The 22,676-nt window shown below is 35.1% G+C and overlaps 8 protein-coding genes and 3 non-coding genes across 16 annotated transcripts; 7 read left to right on the plus strand and 4 right to left on the minus strand.

Annotated features, from left to right (window-relative positions):
- Window positions 1-5: 5 nt before the first annotated feature.
- C25H3.14 (Acyl-coenzyme A thioesterase 13) lies at window positions 6-981 on the plus strand. Its single transcript, NM_062714.9, has 3 exons — window positions 6-291; window positions 670-754; window positions 810-981. Exons 1-3 carry the CDS (start codon window positions 17-19, stop codon window positions 879-881), a joined length of 432 nt encoding a protein of 143 aa, NP_495115.2. The 5' UTR covers window positions 6-16; the 3' UTR covers window positions 882-981.
- A 139-nt stretch (window positions 982-1,120) lies between these two features.
- Window positions 1,121-3,592, minus strand: C25H3.10 (F-box domain-containing protein). 2 transcript variants are annotated; one of them, NM_001373721.2, is made up of 7 exons: window positions 3,484-3,564; window positions 2,229-2,345; window positions 2,073-2,183; window positions 1,889-2,020; window positions 1,805-1,844; window positions 1,612-1,755; window positions 1,241-1,562 (listed from the first exon to the last, which is right to left on the minus strand). In NM_001373721.2, exons 1-5 carry the CDS (start codon window positions 3,535-3,537, stop codon window positions 1,836-1,838), a joined length of 423 nt encoding a protein of 140 aa, NP_001359876.1. In that variant the 5' UTR covers window positions 3,538-3,564; the 3' UTR covers window positions 1,241-1,562; window positions 1,612-1,755; window positions 1,805-1,835. The 2 variants fall into 2 exon arrangements, with proteins under 2 accessions (NP_001021981.1, NP_001359876.1); NM_001026810.5 differs by having other exon boundaries at window positions 1,121-1,562; window positions 1,805-2,020; window positions 3,484-3,592.
- A 101-nt stretch (window positions 3,593-3,693) lies between these two features.
- C25H3.1 (non-specific serine/threonine protein kinase) lies at window positions 3,694-6,058 on the plus strand. The gene is made up of 4 exons (NM_001393081.1): window positions 3,694-4,963; window positions 5,012-5,084; window positions 5,132-5,785; window positions 5,831-6,058. The coding sequence occupies exons 1-3, from the start codon at window positions 4,793-4,795 to the stop codon at window positions 5,521-5,523; spliced, it is 636 nt and encodes a 211-aa protein (NP_001379695.1). The 5' UTR covers window positions 3,694-4,792; the 3' UTR covers window positions 5,524-5,785; window positions 5,831-6,058.
- A 222-nt stretch (window positions 6,059-6,280) lies between these two features.
- On the minus strand, window positions 6,281-6,349 carry C18A3.14. Its single transcript, NR_051088.1, has one exon. It is a non-coding gene; the product is annotated as an Unclassified non-coding RNA C18A3.14 (non-coding RNA).
- Window positions 6,285-6,349, plus strand: C18A3.12. Its single transcript, NR_003152.2, has one exon. It is a non-coding gene; the product is annotated as a small nucleolar RNA C18A3.12 (small nucleolar RNA).
- Window positions 6,350-9,777: 3,428 nt separating this feature from the next.
- Window positions 9,778-9,897, plus strand: C18A3.24. Its single transcript, NR_101691.1, has one exon. It is a non-coding gene; the product is annotated as a small nucleolar RNA C18A3.24 (small nucleolar RNA).
- A 2,416-nt stretch (window positions 9,898-12,313) lies between these two features.
- osta-2 (Organic solute transporter alpha-like protein 2) lies at window positions 12,314-16,974 on the plus strand. 3 transcript variants are annotated; one of them, NM_171004.7, is made up of 8 exons: window positions 12,314-12,411; window positions 14,678-14,855; window positions 15,021-15,175; window positions 15,226-15,464; window positions 15,514-15,624; window positions 15,900-15,990; window positions 16,039-16,192; window positions 16,558-16,970. In NM_171004.7, exons 2-8 carry the CDS (start codon window positions 14,747-14,749, stop codon window positions 16,725-16,727), a joined length of 1,029 nt encoding a protein of 342 aa, NP_741003.1. In that variant the 5' UTR covers window positions 12,314-12,411; window positions 14,678-14,746; the 3' UTR covers window positions 16,728-16,970. The 3 variants fall into 3 exon arrangements, 1 of the variants encoding a protein (NP_741003.1); NR_136363.1 differs by having other exon boundaries at window positions 15,514-15,990; window positions 16,558-16,974; NR_136362.1 differs by having other exon boundaries at window positions 16,039-16,974.
- Window positions 16,961-19,446, minus strand: tiar-1 (the record flags this gene model as incomplete). Of its 3 annotated transcripts, NM_001373724.2 has the most annotated exons (7): window positions 19,286-19,446; window positions 19,117-19,213; window positions 18,916-18,979; window positions 18,685-18,780; window positions 18,057-18,477; window positions 17,794-17,978; window positions 16,961-17,747 (listed from the first exon to the last, which is right to left on the minus strand). In NM_001373724.2, exons 1-4 carry the CDS (start codon window positions 19,426-19,428, stop codon window positions 18,773-18,775), a joined length of 312 nt encoding a protein of 103 aa, NP_001359874.1. In that variant the 5' UTR covers window positions 19,429-19,446. The 3 variants fall into 3 exon arrangements, with proteins under 3 accessions (NP_001359874.1, NP_495121.1, NP_495120.1); NM_062720.4 differs by lacking the exon at window positions 18,916-18,979 and having other exon boundaries at window positions 16,974-17,747; NM_062719.8 differs by lacking the exons at window positions 18,685-18,780; window positions 18,916-18,979 and having other exon boundaries at window positions 17,463-17,747.
- A 100-nt stretch (window positions 19,447-19,546) lies between these two features.
- lelo-4 (Late ELOngation arrest) lies at window positions 19,547-20,873 on the plus strand (the record flags this gene model as incomplete). Its single annotated transcript, NM_062723.1, has 2 exons — window positions 19,547-19,746; window positions 20,705-20,873. 2 exons carry the CDS (start codon window positions 19,547-19,549, stop codon window positions 20,871-20,873), a joined length of 369 nt encoding a protein of 122 aa, NP_495124.1.
- Window positions 19,776-20,240, minus strand: C18A3.10 (uncharacterized protein). The gene is made up of 3 exons (NM_001393082.2): window positions 20,168-20,240; window positions 19,976-20,124; window positions 19,776-19,928 (listed from the first exon to the last, which is right to left on the minus strand). The coding sequence occupies exons 1-3, from the start codon at window positions 20,221-20,223 to the stop codon at window positions 19,918-19,920; spliced, it is 216 nt and encodes a 71-aa protein (NP_001379693.1). The 5' UTR covers window positions 20,224-20,240; the 3' UTR covers window positions 19,776-19,917.
- A 56-nt stretch (window positions 20,874-20,929) lies between the features above and the next one.
- Window positions 20,930-22,661, plus strand: C18A3.3 (putative rRNA-processing protein EBP2 homolog; the record flags this gene model as incomplete). Its single annotated transcript, NM_062724.8, has 6 exons — window positions 20,930-21,001; window positions 21,045-21,155; window positions 21,207-21,421; window positions 21,471-21,693; window positions 22,044-22,351; window positions 22,399-22,661. 6 exons carry the CDS (start codon window positions 20,930-20,932, stop codon window positions 22,490-22,492), a joined length of 1,023 nt encoding a protein of 340 aa, NP_495125.1. The 3' UTR covers window positions 22,493-22,661.
- Between the last annotated feature and the right edge of the window lie 15 nt (window positions 22,662-22,676).

Here is a 22,676-nt window from a genome sequence, read left to right on the forward strand (position 1 = left end):
CTAAGATTGCTTGAAAATGGCATCAAAATACATGCAAATTGCGAAGGAAGTGATCAAAATGTTCGGGACAAAAGGACAATTCGGTTATGCGGCTGGAGCACGGAATGTGAGAGCAGTTCATGCGGAGGAAGGAAATCTACGAGTGGAATTCGAAGTTGAAAAGGATCAGACAAATCAATTCGAGACACTTCATGGTGGATGTACAGCAGCACTTATCGATTGTTTCACAACTGGTGCTCTTCTACTCACAAAGGAAGCGAGGCCTGGTGTTTCAGTGGATTTGCATATTACGTGAGTATCTATATCTAAATAGAGGTTTCCTAGATTATGCAATGATTTGAAACATATAAGTCTTGCGAACAAGTGCAATATTTAAGCCAAAATTCAGTGTGGGGTCCCACCACGACCGAAATGTTCTCAGCTACGGTACCAACGAACTTTTTCTAATGTTTTCTAATTTTTCCATTCCAACCTTTAATTTAAAACTACAGATTTATTGCAAAACCAACAAAAAAGAGAAATCTACCGTACTCACGAGTACGGTAACTGAAAAGTTTCGCTCATTCTAGTACCCCCATACCTATATTTTAGCTTTATAATCGTTCATTTTCGTAAACTAATAATGCCAGAAATTCAGGAGAAAATATTTATGATCATCGTAACTTCCAGATACTTGACAGCTGCAAACATCGGAGAAACTCTTGTACTCAACTCTACTGTCATCAAACAGGGGCGCTCTCTTGGATTCACTAAGGTATCATATTTTTTTATTCTTGAATATTTCTGATTACAAAAGTGTTTTATTTCAGGCAGAACTCTATCGTAAAAGGGACAATGCAATGATTGCTACTGGAGTCCACACCAAGGCGTTCCCAAAGTGATCGCTCACCATAAAATAAATAATGTTATATGCAAATTAAACTAGAATTATTTTACCATGTATTCCATTTCATTTCAGAAAATAAATATCTTTATCAATATATGTGTTTGTTTGCCATTAAAAAACACAAATATCGGAAGTGAGAGATCATTTGTTGTAAGGATAATGTGTTTTAAAGGCTCCGTATCACACGCCAACGCTCTGAGTTGATGCTCAGTGAAATACCAAAAGTGACGAAGAAGCTCAAAATTCATATTTTTTGGATGCAAATCATAGAAAGAAGTCTTATAAAAAATTCCATTAAAAAATTCCGAACATATCTTGCTGCGGTTATGTTGGAGGCAAGAAAAAAAAAAGAAATCATAATCGCCTTCGATCACTTTTTTTATACACATTGTTTATCATGAAAACTTATTCCAAAACAAGATACCAAAATTCACCACAAATATTCTAAAATTTTCAATTGCCTTATAACCAATGATGGCTGTTTCGAGAAGTTTGTACTTTTGAAGAATCCAATTTCAAGTTCCTCTTTTCCTTCGTCTAGATCCCGAGACACTTTCCACGTCGTTGGTGTTTTCTGGCAACTCTCATTTTTCAGTAAAATCAATAATTCGGGAATTGGAAAACTAATGACAATGTTGTACATTTCAATCCAAGAAATGGAGCCCAATTTCCAATTCTGAAATTCGAATAAATGGAGTGATTAATCAAATTCCACAGAAACATACTTTTAGGAAGGTAGATATATCTGAACTTCTGAGACGATTTTGCCCAATTTCCAACCAATCTCCTCTGAACTTTCTGAAGTGATCTCCCGAAAGTGGGTGGTAGAAGTTTCTAGATTCCTGATTTCCAATCGTTAATCGAGTTAACTTCAAAATAAAATTGGTAAAACTATTGAAATTTCCTTTCAATACAAACCTTCTCAACATGAAGTTCATTGAAAAAATCCTCAGGAACTCTGAATCTCCAGTCAACAATTAGTTCTGCACACACCAAACTTGCCATGCAATTTTCCAATTTTGTGACGTCACACTCAACTTTTGAGCTTCCCAATTTCAAACAATCAATTCTAGTGAAATTTGTTTTTTGAATAACTTTTTGAAGAAATTCAATAGGTTCATCTTCACTTCCATTCTGGAGAAGTAACATTGAATATTTGATTTCTTGAAACTTTAATTATACTCACCATCTCTAGCCAAAGTAAATCCACTTTAGCACCACGAAGATATTTATCCATGTCATCATGATTGATAGTGTTGATTTCATTCGAGTTTGCTAATGTGAAACTTATCTTTTCCTAAATTTGAAGTCAAAACATCAATCAACATGACAATGTACTTACAGGAGTAACAAACATCTGACGAATCGGGATGGGCAACATGTACCTTTGGTACAACTGAATAAAATGTTGTACTCTTTTAGAGACAGTCTTCATACTTTGAATTGTTCGAAACTCAGTCTGGAATGAAATTTAATGTATTTATTTTGAAAAGTCTAGATTCTAGATTCTAGAATGAAATTATTAAAAATTTGTATATCATAAAACATTATTTTAACTAAAATGTAAATGTTAATGTCGATAGGTTTATGTAAACAAAACTATTTTTTAAAGATGGTGCATCGTAAGACGGAAACTTGTATATTTTATAAAACAATATAACTCATTATAATCGAAATGCCCAAATATGATAATTAACGACTTTGAAATTTTTTAGATTTACTCGAATGATTAGACAACGTTTTTGTAATTATCCAAAATTACCAAAAAAAAGAGTGGTTTTAAAATTAAATTTAGACCATAGTCACATGTTTAGGCCCTTACAATGATTAAATAAAAACGTTAAATAAGCGGCAAATCTAGAACCTACGCAGTCTACAAGTTACAGCAAACTTGTCTTACTGAGCATCTGGAATGGAAAGTCTAAATTTTCCCTGGGAAAAAACGATTTTCAGTTTTTCCCTTATTTAGTGAATATTTTTGATCTCTGTATATGTTTGTAGTACATCATGTTGATGGACTGATATTCTATACCCAAAAAAAACAAATATCAAGTTTTGGATAACCTATCTCCTCTTCCAAATTCGGACACCACTACCACCACCGTCACTTGTCCATAGGGTATTCCCCGAGACGAGAGTATCATGGGAATGCCAAAGTAAATTGTGATATCAGGTGTTACGTTGTGGAGTATCATGTGAATGAATGAGTGTCAATATCAGAAATATCAAGAAGAAAGAAAAGAACAGAAGGTGTTTTGATGGTTTGATTTTTAGATTGATCTATGGAGGAAAAGATCGAAACAAAAGAAGGAAAATGCCAGGGAACTGATAAAATGTAAACTTTTGATCAGATTTAATAAAATCCAATTATGAACATGGATTGTGAATCATGGATGGGGAATTGGGCAATTAAGGCATTCCTCACATTTGAGGCAAAATCTTTTGTTCAAAACTACTCCAGTCATCTAATATTATTTCTGAAATTTAAAATATAAGTTTATTAATTAATCGGAAATGTTTACTCTAAAGGTTGATGCATAATCAAAAACCGTTTCTATCATTTCAATTAAACAAATACGCACATTTTTATGACTCACCCTTTTCAGAACTTCCAATTGCATCTCATTTGGCAGCTGCTCAAACTCAAACATTTCGACCTCTTTCCTAATCTTCAGCACAGAAAAATATCAAAATTAGACTTTATCTATCTCATTGAGACAAAAAATGAAAACAAAAAGATAGAGGCTCCGCCCATTTCTAACAACCCGTGCTTTGAGTTCAAACGCTTAGAAATCTATCTCGAGAGCGAACAATTTTTGATTTTTCTGTTGAAGCGATCAACATTTTTAATGGGGTCATTAAATTGGTAAGGAGTGGGGACAATAGTGAGTAAGAAAACAATTGATATTATTGGAAGTTCATAAATTTTTCAGACGACCCTCCCTGACGGGCTTGCCTCATGCCTGCCTACTGTTTGGTCTTTAAACGCCTGTGGGGTGTCACCCAGATGCGATTTAAAAGTGGGAAAATGTAGAACACGGTCTCGAAACGACCGATCCTCTTAACGAAAATAAGTGTGCACCGTTCAGGAGTACTGTAATCTTCCATGCTATATTGCTTGTTTTTTTTTCATTTAATGTACCCAAGCAGCCTTTATTCGTGTTAAGTTAATCAACAAATGTCAAAGAAATAGCAAAAAATATAGAAACATCAAAGGAAATTTTTCAAGGCACCAAAAAAAATTTTGTTGGGAAATGTTGGGAAATCATGAATCACGCGAATGCTCTGTGTGGCCCTAACGTGTCCGCGGGTTTGCTTATACATTTTCCTTTTCACTTGCTCCATTTTTATTCAATTGCTCAATTTATTTGAATTGCTTAAGGTTTGTAAAAACAACTAATTTGAGGGATTTTCTTTCTTAATATTAAATTCTTAATATTAAAAGGTGAGTATTCTGGGTCGAAGTATTAAATCCGGTTGAAATCATATCGCTACTGACTTTTTTTGGGCTTTTATATGGATGGGGGAGAATATGTAAAGACACTCATAAGAGTCAATTAGCATCTAATATGCTGATCGCAATTAACAATACAGGAGAAAACTATTTGATATTATTGATGTTTGGTTATCGAAAGTTATCTTTCGACATTTTTCAACTTTTGAAAAACTTGTATGAAACGTTAATTTCCTAGTTTTATACCAAAATTGTTAATGAAATAATTTCACATGCATAAAAGTTTTGGCAAAAGGTGTCGCGAAGTCGGTGAATACAATACCACTCCGGCACAAAAGGGATTAGCAGGAAAAATTATACCCCAAAAACCCCTTTTTGGATAGAATTATGGCCGGGACTATATTATCCAAATATTCATTGATTGCTTTATCTTTTTCAGAATTCGAACAACAATGGATTCCGAAAACAAAACTTCAATAGCTATCGGATGCAAAGTTTGTAACAAATACAAGGTCACAAAATTGCTCGGTGGGGGGAGCTACGGATGCGTCCACGAGGTCATTGAGCTCAAAACTGGTGACCGGTACGCAATGAAATCGGAGTACTCCTCTATGAAGAAACCCGTGAGTTGCAAAAAAGGACCAATATTTTTTAATTGTGCTTATGTTTAGATATTACTAAATGAGCTGAAGGTGATGAAGGCAATCTACACGTTTTCCAGTCAACATGTTCTGAAAGTGAGAGGTATGTATTACATTTCCACCTGAAAAAGTTTAAATTGCATTTTTCAGATATGGGAGTTCACGGAAGTACCAAGTTCATTATCATGCAAATGCTCGAGAAGAACATGGATGAAGTGTTCGAGCTTCTTGGAGGTTCCATGACTTTGAACACAGCAGTCGCAACTTCTTATCAGTGCCTGGAAGGATTGGAGTTCATGCACTGGGCTGGATTTCTCCATCGCGATATTAAGCCCAATAACTACTGTCTGGATGCGAATTCTGGGCAAGGATTAAGAACTATTTACATAATTGATTATGGTATATGTAAACGATTTGTGGACAACAATAACGTTATCAGACAACCAAGGAAAATCACCAAATTTCGAGGAACTCTCGACTTTGCACCGATCGTCAGTCACGAACTTCGTGAGCACAGCAGAGGGAGCGACTTGGAATCTTGATTAGTTTGAAAACAGTGGGCTTGAAGTTTTGTAGTGGCATGATAGGGGTTCACTTGTGATATTGTGTAAATAAATAGATTCTTACTCGAAAAAAGTATTTCCCTAGGTTTTACCTCCTCGCCTACTTCACCGTCGGGAAGCTTCCTTGGAGTTTGCTGGAAGATCGAAAGGCAATCGGCGATGCGAAAAAGCGATCCAGCGTTGAACCTCACTTGCAAGTGCTTCTGCCTGGATGCCCATCGGAGTACTTTCAAATCTTCAAGTGAGTATTTTCAACAACCTATTTATTAATTATTTTAATTTTCAGGTACATTCAGTCTCTAACGTTCTTCGCGGAGCCCAAATATGAGGATATTTATGAGAAACTCGAAAAAGTGATTAGTGCGAGGAAGTTGAAGAACTTTAAGTTTGATTGGGAGCACAATCCAGCTTTTATGGACGCAAAGTAGTTGGAATGACTACTACACATTGATAACTCCTTGTATTTTTCATAATTTATTTCCACAATAAATCAGTTCAATAATGATCAACGGTATTAACTTTGCAAGCTTCGAAGTTCAAATTTTTAAATTACCATTTTCTCGTTCAATTTTTTTGGTGGATTGAGAATCCGACAAAAATCTTCATCGAAATGACTAACTTTTTCCTCGGTTCTCTGCTGTGGGCGGAGCGAGCGCGCACACAAGAAGTGTCACGCCGCGGAACTCGCTAAGTGTCGTCTGCTTCCCTGCAAGACCTCATGAAATAGTGCATTTGGCACTGGCAGTGATGATCACAAATCCGTGTTTCTGACAAGCGATTGACGATAGAAAACCGGCTGAGCCAAAAAATTTTGGAAATTAAACCTGAATTGGTTTGCTCTTTGAGAAATAAACTTCAATCCGAATACTTTTAAGCTTAATTTCAGATTTTAAAGAACTGTAAATTCCCTCGACTTGCAAACACTATTACACACAACCCAGAAGCCTTCCAGTATTTTTTTTCTGTCTCCAACCACTTGCTGACTCATTGCTTTTGTACAGAAGGACACGAATAAAAAAGGTGTGGACCGGCTGTGACGTCGACGTTGCGGATAGTTTCTGGTGGCGGGAAAAGCAAACAAGGAGGACGTAAAGTATCTCTTCAACGGTGACCAGTGTGTAGATTTGAATCAGCGTGTGCTTTTTACGAATTATCAATTGTTTCCAGCTTCTCTTTTCTTGAATCTTATTGTTCTGAAATTGAGTTTGTATTTTTTGTGTACAACTTAATATGACCTCAATTTTTTAAGGAATGTGGAAGAAAGGTCAGGACAAAAAGATGAATAAGTTGATAAGGAAAACGGAATGTGTTTTTTTGTTTCTCAATTTATATTCTTCAAAACAAATGTGCTTCTGCAAGTTTTTATTATCCGGTTGCGAAACAAGGCAAATTCACACTTGAGAGTACGGTAGAGGGTCTCGACACGACCGAGATTAAAATAGTCACAATTTCCTTTGATTTTTATTTTTTTTAATATAGATTCGGCTATAATTTTTTGGGGACAACTGCACTCCTCGGCGGTGCACTGTTTTTTTTTAATTAAAAAATATTTGGTCGTGCTGAGACCGGGCACCATTCTTCTACTTCATAAATGATAATTGGACAACATTTAAATTTATTGCAAACACTTTTTACGTGACAGACACTTCCAAAATATTACCCCCAACGTTTTTTTCTTTCAAAAAAATTGTTTCTAATCTTTTAGACATTCCTCTCAAAAACTCAATACTTTTTGCAACGCTCTCTCTCTTTCTCGTTTCTAGCAAATTGCAAACATTCTTCATGTCATTAAAATCTCATAAACTGGACGTGCAATGAACTGGAAGAGAATGGATAATAATGGGCCGAATAATTGGATCTTTTCTCGGCGAACAATTTTTATGAAATCTTGAAGGCCTTTTCTGAAGAGAAATTCAATTTCATAAAAACGGCAGCGACTAGCTTTTTGCAGCTTCTGCCATCAGTTTCTTTTCAAATTGTTCGGAAGAAGTCGACGTGTGTATGTGTGTTCCTAAACCGGTCCATGAGTACCCATCCATTCTATCTGTCACTGTGTCTCTTTTCCCCAGTACCCGATAATTTTTCCTCTCATTCTCTTTTTCTCTATCCGCTTTTGGCACTGGGGTCAATTAAATTCCGACGATTTCAGACCATTGTGTTATTGTTTTCTTTTGTCTCAGTTGGTAGTGGACACGTGTTTTATGTTATCTATCGATCCTTTTTTTGTTATTGTTTCGAAATATCTTCAAGTTGTCCGAAACATTTTATTTGTCTTCAAATCTTCAAATTTATAACATTATGTAAGTGTGAATAAAATAAATTCACTTCCTATTTTCGGTGCAGTTTTCAGTGCACTTTGAGATTGTTAAAAAAATTTCCAACACCACATTTTCGAGACTTTTTAAGATTTTAAAAAGGAGTTTAATTTTAAAACGTACATTTGTTTTGAAATGTTTCGGTCCGTTTGTCTTGACATTTTTTCAAACAATTAGAAACTTGCCAATAATCTTTCAAAAATATTTTCATACATTTTCCAACATAATAATAACTTATAGTTATAGTTGATTTCTTTTCGAGGCTGACATGTATAACTTCTACCTAAAAATTTGAATTAATCAGGATTTTTTGAAATGTAGAGGTTCCAAAACGTTCAGGTTTCTTCAGAATTGCAAACATCTCCAGTTATTGCTGATCAGGGCTATATATCAAAACAGTCACTGAATATTGAACTTTTTGAGTATCGTGATTTCAAAACGCCGAGCATAATTTTATTGTAAAAGTTGAAAGATAACTATATGTGTCTCTCGTTTGAATAAGTAAAACCTAAAGATTTACGATTGACCCAGCCGCCGAGAGGAATTCGAAAAATTCGATTGAACCGCAAAGATATATCTCTTTCGTTCTTTCATCAGCTGTCCTCTTCCTTTTTCTTCCTCTTTCTGTTGAGATTCGCTTCGTCCCGGCCGTTTTTCGAAATATTTCCAATGAAATCATACATTTTTAGTTTCTATGAACTAAAAAGTTCCATATCCGCTCTTGAATCTTTGATCGAAAAAGAGGTGTTAAGTATTCCTGCCATGCAGAAATAATTCATAAACTCTTGAATATCTGTAGGCGTTTTTTGGTTTTTCAATAGTAGAGTTTCAAAATTCATTTTTTGGGTAATTTGTGAACCGTGATTTCTGCTAACTAGAACATTTCCCAGTTTCGGATAAAAATTTCATTATACGGTAGTCTTCTTTTAAAATTGAATTTCAATTTTTTTGTATTTTCAACTGAAATAGGACTCCAAACCTTGTATTTTTAAGCTTTAATATTTCGTTAAATGTTTGTATTCTAGAACTAAAATATGAGAACTTTCAAAACATATAAGTCTTCTTTCAGACTAGAAAATTTGAAGAAAACAAAAAAAAAGAACAAGGCCAAATTCCTTAAATAAATTATTAAAATTTTACTTACTGTACCTCTACGTTTTGTTTTCACAATACATATATCAAGATAATTTGATATTTGACTTTCAGAATTTCAGACTTCTTCCCAATATTTGAAAAGCTGACAATAATTTCTGGAAATCTAGATTTTAATCCGAATTCTAGAAATCCCCTTATCTTCACAATCGTTTTCCCAATCTTCTCACTCTATTTCATGATGATGCTAATTAACATAGCCACGCGTGGGACACGAGATGCTTCATTTTCCACTCTCATCTCATTCCAATTTTCATTGCTTTCTCCATTTCTCTCTTCTTCGTGTTTCCGTTTATTGTGTAATCGGAAAAATGAAAATGACCAGTCAGTTCTTGTCTTTTTCTCTCTCTATTCACAAATCTCGATACTGTAGCAAGTTTTCGGAAAGTGAAGGGCTCTTGAGGAAATATGACAAAAAGAATAAAAAACGAGCAGAGTGTGAATTGAATGCTGGTGCCGGAGAAAAGAGGAAAAAGGAATACTTTGCATAATCCAACCTCTTCTACATACAACCCACATTCTGCCTTGACCTTGTCTTTTCATCTTTTCGTCTCATTTTCTCTCATCTAGGACCCTTTATTCTTTGTCTCCTCAAGAATAACTCATCTTCTATTCATTTCTTTTTGTCTCATTTCCACTCTTCATTCATCCAACTAGCTACTTACGACAGCTTTTCGGTCGTTCTTTTAAGCACTGTTTTTGTCTACTACGTCACATCCAATTCCATTAAGCTTAAATTTACTGTAAACGAGTTCGTTTCGATTTCCATTCATGGGTTTCAGTTTAGAACGGTAATTTCACTTTTCTCAAGTGGTTTTTCTCAAAGGTTTAAACTTTGGCAGATGTAAGACTCCTTCAAGGTTATTATTTTGCAATAGATAAATTTCAAAGAATTTTAGTCAAAACCACAATTTCTTTGTAGTGAAAAAATAGAAAATGACAATGAGTAATATTTTCTCCCGGGCGAATCTTCTTAACCCCTACTGATGAGATCATTTAAAATATTTTCTTGTATTCATTTTTCTTCATTTTCCTTTGGATTATAGTTGATGACGGTCAGCTAATAATTTATAATTCAAATCCATAAAAGTGAGTACAAAAAATCAAATTACTTACTGCGTACATGCCACAGCAGAATTTTAAGCTAACGTTACAATCTGAGAATGTTTCAGTGCATTATTTCATTAGTTTTGATATCTGTACAGCTGTTTCAAAAAAAAGAAAGAATACTAGCTGGTTTTTGGGATTCAAAAAATGTCTTTTTATGAAAAAAAAACCCTAAAAAGTTCGTACCCCATTTTTCAAAAATTTCAAACTTATTGGTGACTCAAAATGAAAATCTTTCTCAATCTCCCATCTTTTATTTTCTTGAATACTAAAAAATTCTAAAGTGTAGGAATAATCTACAGAAAGTTTGTTTTTGAAACCTTCCTTCTTCCATCAATACAAATAATTTTTGCAGAGATCTTAAAACTACAATAAAATTGTTTTTGAAAACGTTATAAATCTTTCGGAATATCTACCGTAATATTGCTTGACGAGAAGCTTGCTCATCTCATGACGAATTATTTATAACCTGGCAACCGTTTCCAATGGAGTTTATCTTCACTTTTCAATGTTTTGTTGATTCTCTCTTTTCCGTAATTCTTCTAGAAAATTTCAAAAATCAGTCTGAAAGTCGCACTAGAATCGTACCGATATCATATTTATGCAAATTTTCGTGTCATACCCGACAGTCATATTGTTTTCGGTGTGATTGAACCGATCTTCTCATTTCTTTTCGTATCGCTCAATAACAAAAACGATAATATAAAACTAATAATATAGTGTTTCATGAAAAGAAGAAGTCGTGTCCTTCAAGAAATTTCTTTTAAAAAGTTCTCGAAATTTATTGATTTTCGGTCATTCATTTCCCATCTCACTCATCTTTTCGTTAGTTTTGATGACGAGAAAAATGAAGAGAAATTGGGCGAGATAGATCCAATTAATTTCCTTTTTTGTCGTATTTTCTCGATTGTCTAGATATTCATTTGTTATTCGCTATTCTACCTGGACAAGCTGTTCCCATATGTCTACTGATACATAAGTTTACATATTCACATTTTTTGGTTAGAATTTAAAAAGACATTTCTGATTAATTTTGTAAATTGCTAGTAAAATCTACCAAAAAACTATTTTTCTAAAAGTTTAGGATTTTTTTAAAACTATCTAGGCTATTAGACAAATACTGTACTTATTGTTTTTTTTTTTTTAAACTTTTTGACTTCTCAGAAAAGATCACTACAGGACATTTAAACACTGGACGTTTGAAAAGCTAAAAACTTCTATAATTTACATGTTTTGGGATAACAATATGTTTTTCAAATTACAGAATAGGGCTCTCCAGTCTGTAGTTACAAAGTTCCTCATTTCCTAGACTAGTATCACTCCCACATAGGCATTCTCTGTAAACTCTCATATCAGTTATTCGCACATTGATAGACAATTGTTAAACTAGATAGGTATAGAAAAAGATTCAACCAATGTTTTGCTAATTGAACACTTTTTGAAAGAACCAAAAATAATCAAGATATGGCCCGTCAAAGTACAGGTTAATAGTTACAAAGTTCCCTTTTTTCCTAAAAGATAAATTATTTCCAATTTGTTTTCTACTGCTTTGGCTTTGTAAAAAACTCGTAGAATTTCTCTAGGACCAGCTGCGGCTCTGTAACAGCCCTACAGTGAAATATAGTGACATAATAAATATTCAAGAAAAATACTCTAGCACCTGGCAAAGGTGTCGTTGTGATGGTGGCACGAAAGACAAGTACAGCTGGACAAGATATAATGTTTACAAGTTAAAGCTTGGAAAAAGTTATCAAAATTTTAAAACATTGACTTCACAAACAGCAAAAAAACATTTTTGAATTTTCCGGAAAAAGAAAAGGATAAAACTCCCGAAATATCCCACGAGTTGTGTGTTTTGACCACCATATGACCAATGAAACAATATATTCGAAAACCGATAATAACAAGAGAAATGCCCATAATTTTATTCATCACAACAGAATAACAATTTTTTTTCCGTCTAAACCATGTCTTTTTTTCAATTCTCCATCTTCTTCTTCTTCCTCTCAATCTCGTCCGTTTTCTTATGTTTCTTCAATACAAAAACAAACAAGATTTCTTCCCGTTTCAACTGACCAGTCCTCTTTTCCTCTTTCTCTCACTCGTTTTGTCTTCGTGACCCGAACCGTTTTACGTTTGACCCCCTTCGCCCTCTTTAAACTCCAAAAGTGCACAATTTCCTTTTGGTATTCCAGAGAACAAAGGCTCCGCCCATTTCCATGGCTCAAGGTGGTTAGTGGTTCAAGCGCCCCGACAAAAAAAAAGAAGAAAAGAGCACAAAAGATTTTCTTCGGTGAGTTATTTTTTTTGTCTGTCCGGAGGGATTAGTGTTTTTACTTTTCATGCTTTTTTTCAAATAAAAGTATAGTCAAAGTTAGTGGTACTGTTTTTTTAAAGACGCACATTTTTTCGCGCGTCGTCGACCGAATAATATCTTGTTTGTGGCAAGACTTGGTAACAATGACATGAACATCCAGAGAAAAATAACTGTCTTAAATTCTAGAACTTTTGGAAATTTTTTGAAAGTGAGCACTACATGCAGATACTTTTCCAAATATTCAAAAATAATTAATTTTGATCACTTTTGAGGGTTATTTACTTCTAAAAGAAGAATATAGTAATTGTAACTAGGAAACAATAAATAAATATATTCTAGGAACCTTTTTCATTGAAAGAAACGAATTTGGAAAACCTCTTTAGTTACATTTGATTCTGTTGTCAGAAGTAACTGCCAGGTGTAATCTTTGTATAGACCGATCAAACCTCATATTGACATCATCCTGTCTTCCATGTTTTCCGTTAAAATCGAGTTTTTCAAAAATTAACGAATTCGGACGATCCAGTCAACACAAATTAAGTTATTCTGTGTTGCAATTCTCTTTTGAAGAGCCTTCTCGTGTCTATTCACTTCTTCTTTTCCTTCGTTTCCTCTTCACTTTTTTGGCAGTCAAAACAACTTTTCGGCTCTTCTTCTTCTTCTATTTTTTTCGTTCGTTTCAACTCCATGAAAGAGATTCAAACTGCGGAAGAGAGAAAGAGTGAAGAGGCTCATGCAGTTGCGCAAACAGCCTCCATCCTTCCTTCCAAAATATTTCACCCCTCATTTCTGTGTTCGGCTTTTGGTCCGTGAAAAAATAAACTGAAAAGTTGACAAATGGTAAGGATATTTACAATGTCGTTTTCATGTGACTGATGTGTTTTGATGAGCGTAGTGCTTTTTATTTTGAAAAAAAATATATTAATTTAAATTTCTGAAATTTTTTCTCACAATCAGATACCATTTTATTACCTTGAAGGTGGCTTTCCATTTAGCGGGTTTTTGTATTTTGGAATTAATTTTTTCAAAGAATATTCATCTTAAAAATGTTTGCTTCTAAATCGTTCAAAATGAAAAAGATGTACAACTGTTACAATCAAAAATTCAATCATAATTTGAATTCAATTATTTAAATTCAGTTCTAATGTACTCCAAATATATTTTCCAAAAGCTTCGGATTTTTTCTGTGGGGCTTGAGAACAAGTGAGGATAATCTCTAGAAGGTGGATATTCCCGACTGAAAATCCGCTTCAAAAGCGTACTGAAATCATGACTAGTCGCTGCTATGAACAATTTTTAGACATTTTTTCTTGCTCCGCACCAAGGGTGTCAATTCCCGTTTCCCGATTTTCCCGTTGTCCCGTTTTTGGGGTGTTTTCACGGGAACGGGAATTCCCGTTTTCCCGTTTTTAAAATTTTCACGGGAACGGGAATTCCCGTTTTCCCGTTTTTAAAATTTTCACGGGAACGGGAATTCCCGCTGTCCCGTTTTTTTTATTTTCACGGGAACGGGACAATTTTCCTCATGATTTTGTTTCAAATTTTAAAGTTCTGTTTTTGAGTTTTGTACCAAGACTTAAATTCATGCAGATTAATGACTTACATGCAGTTTTTTTAATCAATTCGCCTCGAATACACTAAAATTTGCGCCAACTGTGCACTCTTTTTTTTTTAACCGCCCGTTTGTCCCGTTTTTTGAGTGTTTCAAAAAAACGGGAATTCCCGTTGTCCCGTTTTTAAAATTTTCACGGGAACGGGAATTCCCGTTGTCCCGTTTTTAAAATTTTCACGGGAACGGGAATTCCCGTTGTCCCGTTTTTAAAATTTTCACGGGAACGGGAATTCCCGTTTTCCCGTTTTTAAAATTTTCACGGGAACGGGAATTCCCGTTTTCCCGTTTTTGTAATTTTTACGGGAAATTGACACCCTTGCTCCGCACATGTGGACGACGTGTACTGGAAACTTTTAATTTAATTTCAGCTGTTCTGAAATTTGATTAAAAGCTTTTTAACATCACTTTTTAAACTTTCAGCAGAGCACATAAAATGTTCGATTCTCCTCCCTTCTCTCATACATACAACTTTATGTTTTTGATGGCCAATAGAAAAGTGAAGAATGATCAGTTTTCGGGGGGAAAATAAAATATATTCTTTCCCGTGATACTCTTTTTCTCAACAGAAAGTCTTCGTATTTTCTATTTTCTTTTTTCTTCTTTCTTTATCAAAAAAATTTGCATTTCTAGAAAAATCGCCACACCACCACGAATTGAAATCGATCGATTTGCGAACACTCAACTGAAAACAATCAAAAAATGCTGGAAATATCACCATGGGAGACGTTGGTTAAGCTCTTGACAGATTCATTACTCAATTGTACAGGAACTCATGAAGATGTACCACATGCAAAAACATTTCTTAGATGTGAGTTTTCTTTTTCCAGTGCCTACAATTGCACCTATGCCAGAATGTTGTGGTCAGAATTTATATGTTTTTTTTACTTTTGAAACTTTAGAGGCTCCAACTTAGCTAATCCGTGATTTGTGTTTAACTTTCCTTGAAAGTTTATTGAATGTAATGAATTTTCAGCGCTCACAACCACATATATTGCCTCGCTGGCCGTGGCAACTGCAGTAACCGTGGGTACAGTATGCCTTGCAGTTCTACATCTCATCTACATTCACTTCTACATCACACATTCCAGTAGACGACTGCACATTGTGCTTCTGGCATGCACTGCGCCGGTAGGTTTCTAGCTACTGTAACCCTCGAACTCAATTCGTTCTCCTTTCAGCTAGTTTCCCTACTTGCACTTGTGGCAATGTACATGCCACGTGTATGGTTTTTGTCTCATCTTCTCTCGTTTCTCTATTTTTCGTTTGCTCTCTGGGTCATCATATGTCTACTTTTACACATATTCGATGGACATCATGCCCTTGTCACGAAAATGATGCAGCGATTACAGTATGTTGAGATAGCAACACCTCCATTCTGTTGCCTATTTCCATGTCTTCCAAAAGTCCGACTGGAAGGGTTCGTTTATTAAATAGAAGAAGAATTGAAATTGAATATTTATTTACAGAAAAAAGATAAGATGGTGTGAGCTGATGGTAATGCAAGCGCCGATCGTTCGCTTATTTGCCACACTTGTCTCGCTTGTAATCTACTTTGAATATCAAGATCAGGGCCTTGTGTGAGTAATTTCAAAAACTCTAAATGGAATTGATAATCAGAAACCTGCTGCTTCCAAATATATTGTTTAAAACGTTGAAAAAAAAGAAAATGTTGTGGCTACAGTATCCACGAGAATGTTGCAATTCTCCCCCGAGTTATTCAATATTTTCTGACATATTTGCCATTAAAGCAATCTACTTATTGAAGAAAAACTGAATTTATTTTTCTAAAAGTCTGCCCATTCCTAAATTTCTAAATTTGATATCTCCATTTAATAATTATTTTTCATTTCAGCCCACTAAAAGTGCTCGACTTTATCACACTTCCATCTCTTTTGGCAGGAATCTACGGAACTCACATATTAGTCACAACGGTTTCTCGGATGGTAAGAATTAAATAAAAGCTTATTCTATAACTTTTCATTAAATTTCAGGATGAATTAATCTCGTACAGATATGTTGTTGTATTCCGTCTTCTTGATTTCTTCTTCATGGTGTTCGGATTGCAACAACCAGTTTTTGATTTTCTCGCGAGATATGGAGCATTTGGATGTGGTACTGTACTTCCAGCAATTGAGACTTCTTTCTGTGAGTTTGAATTAAATATTACTCAGATGCGAAGTTTTTGCGATTTTTGCGCCAGGTCTCGGCGCGAAAATTTTTTGTTAAATGCGAGAAGGTGTTCTCCTTTAAAGAGTACTGTAATTCCAAACTTTCGTTGCTGCGGGATTTTCATCGATTTTTCTTAGTTTTTCTCTGGAAAAGTAATAGAAAGTACACAGCAAAAAAAGTTTGAAATTACAGTACCACTCTTTAAAGGCCCACATCCTTTCGCATTTAACAAAAATTTGTCGTGTCGAGACCAGGTACCGTACTTTCGGAGTAAAAATCACAAAACTTCGCGATTGAATAAAAAAAAAATCGAATTATCATTAAATCCAATTTAATTGCAGACTGGAAGAACTTCTTCACAGTAATTGAAGCATTCTGTGTCACATTAATCAGCACTGTACTTCTACAACCATCAAAATCATCATTCTTTGACAAACATCCAAGCTGCCGATCGATGAGCTCTGCGCGGAGCACAATAACTGATGTGGACACTGACGAGTCGACCACTTGAGAATATTATCATTTTCTTCATATACAATAGCTTTTCCCCCTACTTTCTCAATCCGTGATCCTCTTCCACTTTCTATTGCATTTTCTAGTCAACTGATGTCAACTAACTTTTCATCCCTTTGTCTCACCCGTTCGTCCTGTGTGCAAAATGTCTTTGCTGGAATTTGCAACAACCGAAAATTTAAAAATCCCAAAACGTGTAGAACCTCAACCCCCAGAAATGGAAATAAACATTTTCGAACTCAATAAGACTTTACCCTCGCATTTATTATTGTGCTTCAGGAACAGGAAAAAAAACGAAAAAAGACAGAACCAGATAAGAATACGTGCCATTGCAAAATTAAGAAAACGAAACATTGTAATCTACCAGTGTAATTTAGGGGTTTGCTTGTGTGCATTTTTTCTTTTTGAATCTAGACATATTGATTAGGTGATGAAGTGGTGTGGGTGGGGAATGGACACGTAATGGAAGCAAATAAAAAAACAGAAAAAAATTTGATATAATGATTGTCAAAAGATCAACAGATTGTTTCAGAAGGGAAGTATTATAACAAATACATAGAAAAAAAGGAAATCATAAATAGAAAAGTGCGTTAGAATGCCGAGAAAGAGAAAACTGACAGAAAGGCCACAGCCGGACAAATTAAGGTATGGGTGGAACTTGGAATTAAGTTCAAATGACAAAATCCGGGGGCAATAGGGTCACATATAAAATGTTTTTAAAAAATACTGGAGTTTATTGATGTCCTCCAGAGTTCTGTTGTTGTGGAGCTCCTCCTTGTTGCTGCCAGTAGTTGGACCATTGTTGCATGAGTTGAGGATTATTGTAGTATTGGGCGTAGTATTGCCAATACTGACTGTTGGCATTGGATTGCTGTTGTCCAGGTCCTCCATGGCCTCCTCCTCCTTGACCACCTCCGTAAGCTCCGCCACCACCATATCCAGAGTACGGCTGTGAGTTTCCTCCAGACGATGAGTTTCCATAACCGTAACCATAAGATCCTCCAGGAGTTTTTCCAGTCTGAAATAAGATTTTCCTTACTAAAAAAATTAATCAAAACGCTTACGTCTCCAGTTTTTCCCCAGCTACATCTAACAAGCTGTCCTCCGACATCTTGGTTGTTCATCTGGACAATAGCCTTTGCAGCGGCATCTTTGTTGTCAAACTTCACAAATGCATATCCTTGCATCTTGAAAATGCGGACTTCGGTAATTCGTCCAAAGCTGGCGAATCCTTGGCGGATTTCATCTTCTGCAAAAAACATTATAAATTCGACGTTAGAATTTTTCAATGAAAGTATTATAAAATATTAAATTTTTGTTGACTTACCAGTAAGTGAAGCAATGTTTCCGACGTAGACTGAAGTGTTATCTCCAGAAGTTTGATTGTAGATCTCATCGTATGACTTTTCATTATAATGGCTTGGTTTCTCTTGATCTCCTGGCTTTCTTGTAGCCCAATTGGTACGGATAGTTCTTCTTCCGAGCCATTGTCCATTCATTTGCTCAATAGCACGCTCAGCTTCTTCTCTTTTCGGGTATGAAACGAAACCATAACCCTTTGACTTAGTGGTGTTAGTGTCACGGATCACTTTGGCGTCCGAAACATCTCCAAATGGTTGGAAAGCTTCGCGCAGTTTTTGGTTATCAACTTCGGACGAGAGATCTCCAACAAAAACGTGGAAATGTCTGGTAGTGTCAATTTTTGACTGCTGCTGCCCCGGCTCCACGGCCCAGTTGACTTTCATCTCCTGAAAATAACAAATTTGATTTTGAAATAGGTTTTCACATTTACTTTTTTTTATTTATGACACATAAACGAAATTTAATTTTTTAAGCAAATAAACTATATTGCTAACACTTAAAAAAATACAAATTTTACATCGGAACCCAGTGGAATCATATCGAAATTTTGTTTTTTATACAGGAGTTAATTTGTCGTTTCAAATAAAACATACTCTATCAAGAAGAAGTCGCTTGTTCATCGTCTGAAGAGCTTGGGAAGCCTGTCCATGATCAGAGAACTCAACGAACGCATATGGATCATTAGAACCCTGAAATGAAAACGTTTGACTAATACTTTGATTTCCCGGGTTTTCTCTCAATCTCTATGAAAATCTATTCAAAACGCATGTTTTCCTCTTAGTACTTAATTAAAACAACAAAAAATTCAAAAGAAAAAGGTATACACTGTCTCAGTGTCGGTGTGGATTGGTTGCCGCCTTGTGCATTTGTAGCCAGGTACCCCAATTCCTGTGAAATTAGAAAACATCATAATCAAAAAGATTCACATTTAAAAGTAAAAATAAAAGCGGATAAAAATCATACGTACCGCGAGCAAGCAAGAGTTTTCTGTAAAGATTAGTCTTGTTCCAAAGCGAAAAACTTACGTCGAAAATAACTTTGGTCTTTGTAACCGATCCTATTTGATTGAACAAAGTCGCTATAAAGTCCTCAGTGACTGTCGAATCAAGATTTCCAACATACCTGCAACAAAAGAGTAAATTAATTGACAATTTTCAACAAGAAATTCGAAACTTTCCAATGTACCCAACTTACAAAGTTCTTGGTTCATCTGAACCGTTTCCGAGATGAAATCCCTCTCTTTCGGCGAGTTTTGAATGCATTCGGGCATTGTAACCAGTATTGACGTCGTCATTGTAACCATGGTTGGAGTTTGCTGGTGGGTTGAAGAAGGACATGGCTTAAATGATAGATCCCTGTAAAAAAGAAAACGAATAAGAAGATAGAAAATAATTTATGTCGTAATATCGTAAAGAGAGATAAACGTTTAATAAATACTTAAAAAAACAAAGAAACATGCAAAAAACCAATAAAAACAGTGCGGGAACGCTGCGTTCACATTCAAAACTATGCTCGCAAGTGTCGTCTAGAGCGTTGCGGTCAGTGCGCTGCGTGTCACCCTGCGGATCTTACTCAAGCGGCAATTCAAAACAGAGTTTTCAGTTTCGAATTTCTGCAAATAATTTTAAGTTTCAGCCCGTTCCTCCGCAAAAATGGTGAGTATTTTAAAGTTTTAAAACATCAAATCAATTTAGAATTCATTCCAATCAAACAATAGGCGTAAAATATGTTTTCATTCATGTATAAACGTTGAAAATCCATTTTTAGGGTTTAGAATAGTAAGAAATATAATTTTGTCGTTGATAGTGAGAAGCTGACCACTCGTTTCATAACGTATCTGTAAAGAACATGCTTAATATTAAGAACTGGACGTCTAGTACTCACGATGAAGTATGAAAAATATAACTATCGCCAAAATTCCTAGCAAAATCAAAAATCCCACTAAGATCAGAGTTGAACAAAAGCATATTGGTCCAGAAATGCCACATATATTTTTTTCTCTATAGTAACGATAATGCTCATGCGGCATATCTCTGTAAAGTACAGATATCATAGAAATTTGATTCTAAAACTTACGTTCCATAGCTCTCAATCGTGGATACTGTAGGTGTTCGATCTTTAGACTTATTCATTTTCATTAAATTTTTCTGAAAAATTGTTTCTTATTGTACAAAAAATCGAAGAAAAATGAGTCACATCGCACATACCATTGCACTCCGACTCTTATCAATTGATAGACTAAAAACCTATTCATGTGTTTGTTCAAAGAGAAAATTCAATCTAAATAATGTTTTCTGGGGGTCTCTTCGTAAATTTTCGGGTCAATATATCTTTATGCTGCTTCCGATAATCGTTTTTCTCTTCAATTATCAGTTCAATTTAAAAAAATGAAGAACATTTGAGATTTTTTCGGGTTTGGACGCAGCATTATGAACGAGAAATCTTTTGTGGAAGAGAAATTTCAATGCGCCGCAGTTCGGCCAAGAATTTATTGGCTGTTTTTTGGGAAGACACATTACCGATATAAAATGTTTCTTGTCAAAGTTTCATGTATTAAAATACTATTTATTTTGTTAATTTTTTAGTGCAAGCTAATTATTTAAAAACTTTCAGCCAGCCGTCTTCTCATTGGTGCTCGATTCGATGTGCAATAATAATTGTTAATAATTTTTTTGTTTTCATGTATTATATTTTTCTTGTTCTTGTGAATGTTTGTAATAATAATTTGTTAATTTTTTACTATTCTTCGATCTTCAAAAGAAAACGTTTTCAGCGTTTTTAATATTTTATAATTGTGTTTTTCTAATTTTTAATGGATTTATTGATTATCGATTTCAGATGGTTCGTAAAATGAATAAGCTCGCCAAGCGGCTCGCCAGCACTTCAAAAAGTCGTCAACCGGAACCAGAAGTGAGGAAAATACTTTGTTTTAAAAAATAATTCAAAATTTCAGAGCGATTCCGACGGATCCGAATTTGACTTCGATAATGCTATCGAGGAAAAACCAATGGAAGCGATGGATATCGAAGAGGTTGAATCAGACGGCGATGACGATGAAAGAGAGGTGAGAATTACTTTTTTAAAAAGTATTTTCAAAAAAAAAAACTGATTGCAGCTCCAAGCCGCATTCGCTGCTGGTCTTCTTAAAGATGGACTCAACATTCAAGTAGCCAAAAAGCGTCCGATCATCAACAAAAGTGCTGAAATGAAAGAAAAATTGGCTGAAATCACAAAAGATCTTCCATGGGTTGAGACTCTTGAAGTGGTAACTCCTCATTCTGAAATGGACAAGAAAGTGGAAAATGACGACTTCCAAAGAGAGTTGAATTTGTAAGTTGCACGAGGGTTGTATAATTTCGAAAATTCTAATTTTTTAAAGCTATAAGCAAGCTGAAAAAGCTGTTCAAATCGCCTATCCACGTCTTCTGAATCTTGGTATCAAAGTTCTGCGACCAACAGATTACTATGCAGAGATGGCAAAGAGTGACACTCATATGCAGAAAGTTCGCAAGAGACTTCTCGGAATTCAAGAAATGAAGGAACGACAAGAAGCATTCCGCCGTATTCGTGAAGAGAAAAAGTTTGCTGTTAAGGTTCAGAAGGTAATGGTTGTTCAAAAAACCAGAAAAATTTCAGCCTAAAAATTAATTAAAATAACGGAAAAATAACTTTAATTTCTAATGGTTCGATTGGACAAACACTCAAAAATGTTTGCAAGTTGAAAGTTGCAGGATAAAATTTTTTTGCAGCAATATCCAACTTTGATACAGTTTTTGAGCACTTCGCAATTGTTTCAAACTGAAATAAAAATCTATTTCCAGATAAAACATTTTTTCTATTTTCCATCACTAAATTTAAATTTAAAATATTGGTAAAACATGCTATTTACTCTGATTCGTTTTGTAGAATTTACAAAAATAAAATCGTTGAACATGAATATCATTTTTTTCAGGAAGTTCTCGCTGCCAAGAATACAGAGAAAAAGAACCTCGCAGAAGCTGTGAAGAAGCACAAAAAGGGAATGAAACAACAATTGGAAGATATGCTGAACAACGTGAAAAGACATGGTCTTGATCAGGATGATGACGCACCGACTGGAGCATTCGGTGACCGTCTAGGAGGAAGAGGTGGTGCCGGAAGAGGTGGAGCTGGAAGAGGAGGATCGATGAGAAACGCAGGAGAACTCAAAAGAAAACTGAAATCGGATAAATTCGGTTATGGAGGAAAGAAGAAGGGAATGAAGAGAAACAACAAGGAGAGGTAAGAAGCTTCATCGGTCTTTCCTGAAATTATTTTATTTTTTTCAGCTTCAATGATCTGTTCGGAGCTCCACGCGGAGGATTCGGTGGACGTGGTCGTGGTGGTGGACGAGGAGGACGCGGTGGACGCGGAAGACGTTAAGCAAACGTTAAGCCTATTTTTATATTTACAATTTATGAACTTTTGTTACATCATTGTTGATTTTTCCTTGTTATGGATTTCGATTTTCAAAATTTTGTTCTTACAGTTATCCCATTTTTATTGTTGATCTTCTGATTTTAGTAATGTCCAATAAAATAATTTGTTGTTGCAAGCATTGAATAAC

This window comes from Caenorhabditis elegans, chromosome II (assembly GCF_000002985.6).
Source record: "Caenorhabditis elegans chromosome II".
NCBI classification, from domain to species: domain Eukaryota; kingdom Metazoa; phylum Nematoda; class Chromadorea; order Rhabditida; family Rhabditidae; genus Caenorhabditis; species Caenorhabditis elegans.